This window comes from Anneissia japonica, unplaced genomic scaffold, assembly GCF_011630105.1.
Source record: "Anneissia japonica isolate Jap-2015-1 unplaced genomic scaffold, ASM1163010v1 scaffold493_len2256704_cov171, whole genome shotgun sequence".
In the NCBI taxonomy this organism is placed as follows: domain Eukaryota; kingdom Metazoa; phylum Echinodermata; class Crinoidea; order Comatulida; family Comatulidae; genus Anneissia; species Anneissia japonica.
The window spans coordinates 1233575-1243949 of NW_022727062.1; the positions used below are offsets into that span (position 1 = coordinate 1233575).

Below are 10375 nucleotides of genomic sequence, written 5' to 3' on the forward strand. Positions count from 1 at the left end.
CTTTTATTGCCTGTTGAGAAAGAGACCTGACAGACCTCAATACGTCCAGGTAAATTCTATTGTCAATGTGTTTTATCGGTTGATTATAAACAATATTATACAAATATTTAACGACTACGGTAAGTGATTTTTGCAATCTTACCATTGTAAACCAACCAGCAACTTTGAGTTCTTGAAGCATATCATTCTAAAAAAAGAAAGTAATTGGTTTATGTAGTTGCTCTTTGCAAAATATTAAACATTTCATTAATTGTCAGTTGTTTCTCGAATAAACAATATTCTTACTGACATAAACCTCAGTAATTTTCTTAATTATTTTTTTCTAAGGACCTTTCAGTAATATGTAGTGTTGCTTGTAATTGTTATAAATTTTAATGATGTATGAAGCTGTGTTTTGTTACAAATAATAATAATAATAATAATAATAATAGGCCTAATAATAAAAATAATAATAATATTTACAACAACAAAAGAAAAACAAGCAATAAATAGTTTGAATTAAACTAAGGTAAAAAAAAAGTTTCAGAAAGCCTGTGCGCTATCGGTAGGCCTATAAGTATCCAGAACAGGTCCCACCAATACCAACCCATCTCAAAAACAACGTCGCTGTCACACCCGGGTGCACGCAGGCACTCCGTTAGGCAGTAAGTTGGGCTCCGTTATGCTTCCACCTCAGAATAGGCATCGGCTATACTACCGTGCACTGCAAAAACAATGACGTTGTCTCGAGTAAGGAAATGGTGGGGCCCAGCTCTGGACACCCGAAAACCATAGCACATCCATCATAAATGAAAACCTTCCCAGATGAAATGATGAAACATATCATGCGTATTCTACGTTGTTAAACAGAAAAAAATAGTAGGATTTTTAAAAGACTCAATAGAAAAATCCGATGTGATGTCCTGAAGAAGACCATTCCAAAATGTTGGGGCGGCATTTGCAGAGGAACGAGCGCCATAACTCATCTTCAATTTCGAAAAAAAAATATTGTAGGCCTAAAGAATTAAAATGCAATCAACTATTGTCTAAATGAAGGTCATAATCTGGTCGAGTTTGCTTTGGATTTTTTGCCTCCGCCGTGCCAACCATCACGATCTTTTATTATGCATTTAAGAGTTTAGCAAACTTAGAGTACATTAGATCCTGCACTGTGTTTGAATGCAGTAGTGGATGTAAGTAAGGTGCCACCCCACCCCCTAAATATTTGAAAATTATTTTTAAAATTGAGAAATAAAAGAGAATTATATTCAAATTTAGGTCTGAGAGTGCTAATTCTTGGACCGGCCATCTAGAGGTGACCATGGAGTGTAGATAGGCCTATCTATCTATTTGTTACTTCAATACATAGTTTTTTTTCATATAACTCACCAGCTCAATAATCTGTGTTAACACAAATGACAGCGATACATTGACTATTGTAGCCTCGTCAAGTACGGGTCGATTTGTCGGTGGTCCAATGCTGTCTAAAAGTGCTTCAGTTATAAGAGTTTCATTGTTTTTTGTGATGAAAATATTTGAAATGCTGTTTACTATATAAAAAAACAGTAAATGTTTAAAAATAAAGTTTATAAACAATATACTAGAATTCAATAAAAAAATAAATGAAAGAAAATCTACATTGAACTAATACTGTTATGGAACTCATGTAGGTATATAATGATTATTGTTTGTGAATGGTGACAAAAACAATAATATTTAAAGAAAAAAACTAAATTGTGTTCAACTGGAATATTTCATTATCATAATTTTGATAATAATAATGAATGTTGTAATGATGGAGATAATGATAGTATTATTATCATTACCATCACCATCGTAACTAGAATGTGCTCTAGGCCTAGTGGTAGTAAGTATATTCACATTTTTGTTTTCTACAACGTTTTGCCATTAACATCACGAAATACACAGACAGCATCAACTATACGTGGTTAAATATTAAACAATATAAGGTACACTGTTACCTGATAGAAATTGCGCTGTCAGTAGTAAAAATGCTAAATCCAATTTCAACATGGTGCTGCTTGATTGACAAAGGCAAGGAATGGCCTGCAATGAACAATTTATTATTGAATTTTCGATGACGTTTCCAGTCAAAAAGAAGCTGTCTTTATGACACTTTGTCAGATCAGTGACACGAATTAGTTAGGAATAAAGATATCTATCATTAGGAATTTAGTCCATGAACTGTCTAATAATCTCTTATGTATAAAGGGAGAAAACGGCTCAACCATGAAGGTTAGTGACCATTTCCAACTAAACGATTGACGGTTTGTCCTTAAAATGATGAGGAAGCCACTAGCTTCAAACGGTTAGTAGTTTTAAACAAAATAATAACAGATTATGATAAACTGGCGTACACCTCTAACACTAATTGTATCTTTAACTTTCAATAAAATAGCTGTGTACATCCAAAATATACCATACGTTCATACTCAGAGATTGATAATTCGAATATCGTAATATAATAATAAAAAGGCGTTAGGTCATAATAATATACAAATAAATCCATACATAGGCGTATCACACAAAAATTTAGTATAACATATCAATATATCATAATTAAAAAAAAAATATCTCAAATGTATAATATACCCAAAGTAACACAACAGCATAAAACATTGTGAAATAGGCCCTTACACAAAAATACTGAATAATGTTAAATGGCCATGCATTTTTTAGCGTCTTAATTCAAAATTTTTTCTTTCCTTCTTTATTCAATTGTGTGCGTCTCAGCAAAAAACATTACAAAACATCAAACACAAAAAGAAACAAATGCAAAAAGAAAAGTAAGTGCTGGATCAACAGACTCTTGGTTCAAACTATAAAATTTACGCAACAGTGGGGGATTATTGAAAAGAAGGTGAGCATAAAAAAGCGCCACCTAAAGGTTGAATAGGGACATTCCTTCGATTTATAAAAGGTATTCAATTCTTTTTATTGTGTCCCTGAATTATTATAATAGCTGAACAACCTAACAATGAAAATCACCCAAGGGAAAATTCTCCAACTTAAATTCGATGTGAGAGGCCTTGCAATTGTGAAACTAAAAACAATATGCCTAACCAGTTTTTCAAAAAGCATTCTAAATCTGTACAGTAGTTACAAAAATGATCGATATAGGAGAAAGGCTGTAAAAAAATATTTTATATTTTAAATTTGTGCCAAGGAATGCAGTGTACGTTTTGCTCCACTTGAAGATGAGTCACTGGTTGCAGATAGTGACAAACCATTAACAATTAAGGAAGCATATATATATATATATCTGTCTCTTATACACATCTAGATGTGTATAAGAGACAGACAATATTCTTAGCTTTAAAGGGCCTGTCTCTTATACACATCTAGATGTGTATAAGAGACAGCATATATATACACACATATATATATATATTCAATTCAATTAACATTTATTCAATTAATTAATAAATACATCAAATGATAAATAAAGTTTACAACATTAAAATTAATTAATTAGGATAAAATATAGACATTGATACGATAAAAAAACATACACAGTAGACGTATTATAGGAACATAATTTTATTAGGCACGAATCCTCATGACATTCTCAACGTGAATGAGACAATAGTTGAAAATGGTTACTGGGTGAAACAATGCATACACAGGTTATCTTACATAATCGGAGACCACTAAGGTGATTAAGGGATTAATTCTTATTTAATGAATGTATAACCACTAACCACTAGCAACGCCTAGATCTTTATTGAGTCTGTTGATGTCTATCTCTCTAGTACTAGTAGCTTTGTAGTTACAGCCTAATATAATAAAACGTAGATTATCTATGGCAGGGGTGGGCATAAATATCGGTCGAAGGGCCAATGTGAATTTTTGATTTAACACCGCGGGCCGTATCAAAAACTTTGATGTTTCCAGTGAGCTTCCAAAAACCTTCAAGCACTGCTTTTACACCACTTTATTCTCAGTTTTAATGATACTTTTTACATATGATGGGTGTCGGGCCGTAAAAAAGGGTGTTTTCTAACCAATTTTGCTTGGCGGGCCGCACACATAGGGTTTTTAATTATTGTCCGCGGGCCGCAAACAAATCGCTGTCGGGCCACATGCCCGCGGGCCGCACTTTGCCCACCTGTGATCTATGGAGTGTCCCTGTGAAATAGTCGCAGAGATCCCAAGTCTCCCGAAAAATGGCGGGTTCTCCCGATTTTTATTAATAATCTCCTGATTTTTGTAAATATCCCGAAAATTTCACAAAAAAATGTGATTTCCACGATGTCATAGAGCAATGAAACAATTATTATCTTAAGCCAATATACTATGGCGCTCGCTCAGCATTGAAATGTCGTAAACAAGACCAGGGAGTTGTTATTTAAGTTGTTTATCAAAATAACAACTCCATGGCAATTGGCAGGCCTAGATCCGTGGTAGAATCGCCTTGTTTATCCTCCATGTTACGATCTTTTTCAACCGCGACGACCTCAATCAATGAGATGGCTGTCAGTTGAGTAAATAAATTTCAACAAATTAACGAAATTAGAAATCAATCTGTCAGTCACATGAGGGACCCCCAGGAAATAAGTCCTTTAATAGGGACTAATATTTCCATTTGGTTTTTCGACGTCTTTTATTTTTTCTGTTTTTTTATATTTATGTTTATATAAAGTTGAGATTTTGAATAAATCAAATCAAATTGTAGCATTGGCCTAGATATGACGTTATCGTTCGTCCTTCAGGCTATTCAATCTATGAGAGTCTATTGACCCATGGAGGTATTTGAACAGAGCTTAACAACGTATCGCCATAAAGCACAAGAGAATAAGTTTTTATCATGCCAATAAGAAAATAACACAGTGATCAAGATATCAGGGCACTGTATGCACCCACACTATAAACCTTTCTAAATATATTTCCAGCTTCATTATCCAAGTAATATATAACAATTTATATGCATTTCATCGATCCAGCGTAACCAATAAGCTGCCGACTGTGTCGATGGGAACCAATGTTACTAACACATCATCAACCAGTCCGTTTTTAAATTTCTGTCGATGTATTGGTAAACTTGGATTAGAGATGAGCCGATAGAATAGAAATCCAGAATAAATTATCGTTTATGAGACGAAAAAAACGTCAACCAATAAGCACACAAATAGAATTGTTTACTTACTTTTCTATTTAATTATAGAGTGATCTTTTTATTATAGACGTAAACATCACTTAGTCTACGTTACTTCTTAAGTGAAGATCGTTTAAAATATACAGTAAATTTTTATTAAAAATGTTTATAGCACTCTTTAAAACGTTTTTACCCTGTATGTTGAAGTTTATTTTGCGAGTCTGTACCAAATGCCAGATCGTAGACAAAAATCTAGACTTTTTCGCAGAATAGATGGACGCATAAAACGTTCACTACCTTCCAAAGTGAATTATATTATATAGTTCAATACTTACATATCAAATACATTCGTTTTTACTTCTTATTAGAAGAAATACGTATATACTTACAGTAAACTATTATAGGCTCTAAAAAAACAGCTGTGTTGTATCTCCACGTTTCGACTAAATTGTTCAGTAGCATTCATGAAAATAACGAAGAGAGAATCCATCGAATTGCTATACAGTAAAAAACCTTTGTTATAGGCCTATTGTTAGAAAATTATTTTGTCTGCTTGACACTGACTCCTCCCAAGCTTTTCATACTACTGACACTTTCTCTTGTTCACACTTATAGCTCTGCTATAATTGTTAACCAATCAATGACCAAACTAATCAGACTTACTTTATTATTAATTACGCTTGTCTTTTGTAATTGTTCCTGTTTCATAATGCTGTGGTGATACCTAACATACAATTTTAGATTTACACACCGCCCTATGATTAAATTTCTTAACTATTATTTTATAAACGGTGGAATAATTTATAGGAGGCCACATGTGACATAACCTGTCAATTTCCATCAATATTAAAACTACATTTTGTGCATTCGTGTGTCGTGTTCTTGCACACTTAGTCTAGCACTTAGTCCGCAGTACCACGGTTACATCTCAAACGTATTAAAACGCAGTTATATCATTTTGTCCAGAGGTTTCTCATATATATTTAGGCGGATTTTTTTTACATGTTTAGCAAACCCGCCGCCCTCCAATAATGATGATTTCGAATAAAAAATAAAATCTTAATTTTGGCCAATCAGGGCACCCGCCACCACAAAAAAAAAAAATATAATTTCTTTTTCTTTATTTGGATTACTATCGCCGCTGCATTGAAATTTCTAAAAATAAAATATGTATATGTCTTGTTAATTATATAAATTTAAAGCATTTAACCATCCAATTACTACACTGTTTACATTCAACAATAACATTTTATTTTATTTACTCCTCCGTCTTGATGTTTATTTGCTAAATGAGAAAACAATATTATATTTATTTGTTTCCGCCCTCCTCTGACGACCTTTAAAAATAATATGATATTAAAAGATAAACAGGCTAATTTGATACGGCTGAAATATCTTCCACCTTCTGGAGCTTTTCAGCTGCCATTTATGGAACTTGTCTCAACCCAAAAATGGGGGCACTATTGGTTTGAGCTTTATCGGCATATTATTATACAATAAAACTTTATCAGAATATGGGTCATCGTACGTTGGCAATATATACAAGGTATCGTAGAAATATAGAAACACTTCTACTTATTCATGAGCAACTCGATGACCGATGATTTAAACAATTAGTTTACTACATAATTTACACATAGTTGTTTCTCTAACGATTCAGTTATGTTATGTTCTAAGTTTATTATTATCAGATTATTATTTTGGCGATATCACATTATAATTATTGTGGTGTACCTGATTTCAAAACGAAAGAGCATTTCACTTTTAAAAAAATCATTAAAAGGGTGCAGAAGTAACAAAAAAGAATAGTTTACATACAAAATCTATGACTTAGGTATTTGCCAACATCGCTTGGTTGTTGTAGGCCTAATAAGATTATTTACAAGCTAGTGTAGTAGAAACTGAATAAAACGTTACTCTCTATAAAACAAGTTTTTTTAGCAGCCTTAGCAAGTAATATTGCTTTGAGTAGTGAGAAAAAAAAGTTTTATATTCTATAATTTGTTGGCTCTTTTGAGTAAGATTTTGATGTAGGGGGCTACCCACATGAAAGACAATTTAATGCGTAAATATAGACCTTTCATACATATACCAGATAGTCATTCTGAACACACACTTGTGCGCATCACCTCACTACACAACAGTTTCAATAATTTAAATCGAGTTATAAGCTCCGTAACCATGTGTATGAGCTACAATGCAATACATTTAAAAAAAAATTTATTTGGAAAGTGTGCAGTTTATCAAAATGGTATGTCTAGATCTATTCAGTTTCCGCAGGAGAAAAAGGCGCAACGTTTGCACTACTCCTGGGGAGAAATGAGCCAGCACTATCATCAGCTATATTCTGACTGGCATTTGTATCTTGACTGACGTTATCAGACTGATTGACAACCTCAGCCTGCTGCACTAATACGGGGGTTGCTTCGCGTTCAGACTGGAAAGCCGAAGGCGTTTCTTTTAGTGGAGGATACTGATTTGGGGGCGCCGTATCCTCAACTGATGGTAGAGGGGAAACCTTGGAGCTCAACGTTGGCGATATGGCAGATCTTACACTTGACAGGCTGAATGATCGGTTCAAACTTGTTGACTGTTGCGGAGACACACTTGACTCATTAATATCTGGGCTCGTATGGTTCGTACTTTCCTGGACTGACTTTAGGAGCGTATTATTAGTAGATGACGTAGTCAACGGCTTTTCTGTTTGAGCTGCATCTGTTTGGTCACAAGCCTGGGAATCATTACTGCCATCTGTATGTTGCTCTCTTATATTGGATACTGCCGGTTGGCTGCTTGAATCATGAATTACAATTGGTCCAATTCTGGATGCACGTACTGTACTTGCCATTATGCTGGGTGACGTAGGTACATTGGGTGGTGATGTTCGGCGGGCCCAAGGAATATTATTCACAGGTTCGCCAGTTTCGCTGGGGGTCATACCGCCACCGACGTTAGTTTGGTTAGTAATGTTTTCTACGTCATTATGACGTTTCCGCTTGGCTCTATGCAATAATATTGCAGCAACAAATAGGCCTACCGGTATAAGCACAAATATTGGTACGATGACTGAAACTATGATTACGTGCCCGTTATTTGCGTAGTCTTCTACAGTCATGCAATAAAGAATAAAAAAATTATTTAGTATGCACAGATGTGGAAATATATAAATTATAATTTGTGTTACCATTTATAATATCATGTTATCGTCATCTCTTAATCGTCATTTTCAATTATTTTAAAGACGACGCCATTGACGACTATTATTATGACTATTGTTATCACCATTATTATCATTATTATAATTATCATCAACATTATCGACATCATCATCATCATCATCATTTATTTGACTAATAATGAGTTCGAGGCTCAGAGTAAAAATCGCATATAATTGTGGTGTTGTGTATTTACGTTATCAACTACATAATCATTATTTGAGGAAAAAGACAGACCTGTTATTTCCACTGGGATAGCTGTTGTATCGGCTGTGGAAACAAATCATACATTTGATTAGTATGATTCAATTGTAGCGCTAAATCTATACATTCTTTTCAGAGATCACCCGACTTCCGTGATATAGCAGCATGGAACTCACTTAGATCAAATCAGATAAAAGTTTTCATAACTTTCGTTAAATTCTAGTTTGATACTAAAATTGTTAACGGCACTCCATATAATATGAGAACGGTTTCTATCATCATATATGCACACATACGTGTGTATGTTTCACGCTATTATAACATTTGTAAATCAAACTTTCATTAAACACATGTACCCGTATTCTGGTATACTTGAATCAATATTATACAATCTGCCAACAAGATATTTCTGCTGTAATCTACTGAAACCACCAATAGTGTTATTAAATACACAAGACAGGATCTCCTAAGAGTATTATTTTTATATAAGAAATCGTACATGTAGAGATAAACTCTAAACCATCTGAGAGAAATCTGCGACTGACGTTTAAGTGTACAGCTATAGTCAAGTAAATACCTTTAAGTGTACAGTTTATAGTCCTGGATCCAGGGATACTATCACACTTTTATTTTCTGCACGCTTCCAGAAAGCGGCGTAAATTCAAGCCCTAGTGGAGCTGAAAAGATTACCGTTACGTGTAAGACTGAGCGCTCACTCACTGAGTCGTACGACGATCGTACGAACGTCGACCGACGAATGGAACCCCGCTCTTTGTGAGCGCAAGACGACGCTAGCCTCTGCTGATTGTCGGTGGCATTTCCAACGGATCGTCCTTAAAAACAGATCCTTGGGATTGCGTTCAGTGGCGGCTCTAGGATATATTTTCTAAGGTGGGGGGGGGGGCGCTAAGTTGTCCGACAGGGGGACTTGAGCTCGAAGGTTCGATCTGGTGGAAGGAATTGAAAGGGGATTCCCCCTCCCAAATGAGATATTTTTAAGAATAGCAACCTGTGGATAGCCGGAAATGGCACTCTGAGACTGTGACAGACATGACATTGTGTTGGCTTGGTGTGGGCCTATTTTTATGTTTCATGGTCTGACCGCCCGACGAGCTCTGTCCGGCGGGGGGGGGGGCTTGACCTGTCCGGTGGGGAAACTTAAACCTTCCTTTTCCCCCGCTGGCGCCGCCACTGGACTTGTGTTGTCTATAGAATCGCGTCGGCCGACGAGCATCGTGCACAGCGAGTTCGCGGCTTAAGTGTGCGCGTGTATTCAATTTATATTCACAGGTATAAGGCAATTTAAGTAATAGATATGCCAATGCATATTCGCATGTGTCTTTTCAATTGGCATCATTTACACATTATACTAGAAATTGCAAATTGCAAGTGAAGTGCTGCGAAGTACAACTGCATATAAATGTTCTTCGAACACAATTATTTATGCGAGTCAAGTGAAAATAATGAATAATAAAACTATAACAAATAATATGAGACACGACCCATTGTCTATATTAGAACACTTCTCATTGGGTAACAAAGTCGTAATTTTTCATTTTTGTCAAAAAGTGTCTATAGTGTGGTGAATTATGGTTTAGGTTTTTTTTGTAAAGTTTCAAAAATTTCTATGTATGTGGAAAATGTAGTTGGTTACCAAAGGTTACAATTTTTATTTTGAAGACTGCATGGTCTGGGAAGTGTACATTTTTTTATGGGGCAAGTTTCCCAGGGCGGGTTTTCTAGGGGCGATTTGACTGCCAAAGAGTGTTGCCAAAGTGCGAGCCAGCGTGTTATTTGATCACAAGTGCGAGACATATCACAAGTGTGAGCCAGCGAGCCATGACGTCACGACAATAGATAC

At 35.2% G+C, this 10375-nt stretch overlaps 2 protein-coding genes across 3 annotated transcripts in view; both read right to left on the reverse strand.

Annotated features, from left to right (window-relative positions):
* Positions 1-6194, reverse strand: part of LOC117113436 (neuronal acetylcholine receptor subunit alpha-7-like) — a 10558-nt gene extending 4364 nt beyond the window's left edge. The window contains exons 1-4 of one of the 2 annotated variants that reach the window (XM_033256768.1): positions 5485-6194; positions 1962-2046; positions 1369-1529; positions 143-187 (exon numbers count right to left, since the gene is read on the reverse strand). In XM_033256768.1, coding sequence (XP_033112659.1) covers positions 143-187; positions 1369-1529; positions 1962-2013 — 258 coding nt within the window. In that variant the 5' untranslated portion in view covers positions 2014-2046; positions 5485-6194. Of the gene's footprint in view, positions 1-142; positions 188-1368; positions 1530-1961; positions 2047-2637; positions 2800-5484 lie in introns of those variants that run through there. The other variant, XM_033256769.1, reaches the window with a different exon arrangement.
* Positions 6195-6323: 129 nt separating this feature from the next.
* The window catches only part of LOC117113435 (mucin-3A-like), a 25526-nt gene continuing 21474 nt past the window's right edge, over positions 6324-10375 (reverse strand). The window contains exons 6-7 of the mRNA XM_033256767.1: positions 8548-8580; positions 6324-8200 (exon numbers count right to left, since the gene is read on the reverse strand). Of these exons, the coding sequence (XP_033112658.1) occupies positions 7359-8200; positions 8548-8580 (875 nt within the window). The 3' untranslated portion in view covers positions 6324-7358. The remainder of the gene's footprint in view (positions 8201-8547; positions 8581-10375) is intronic.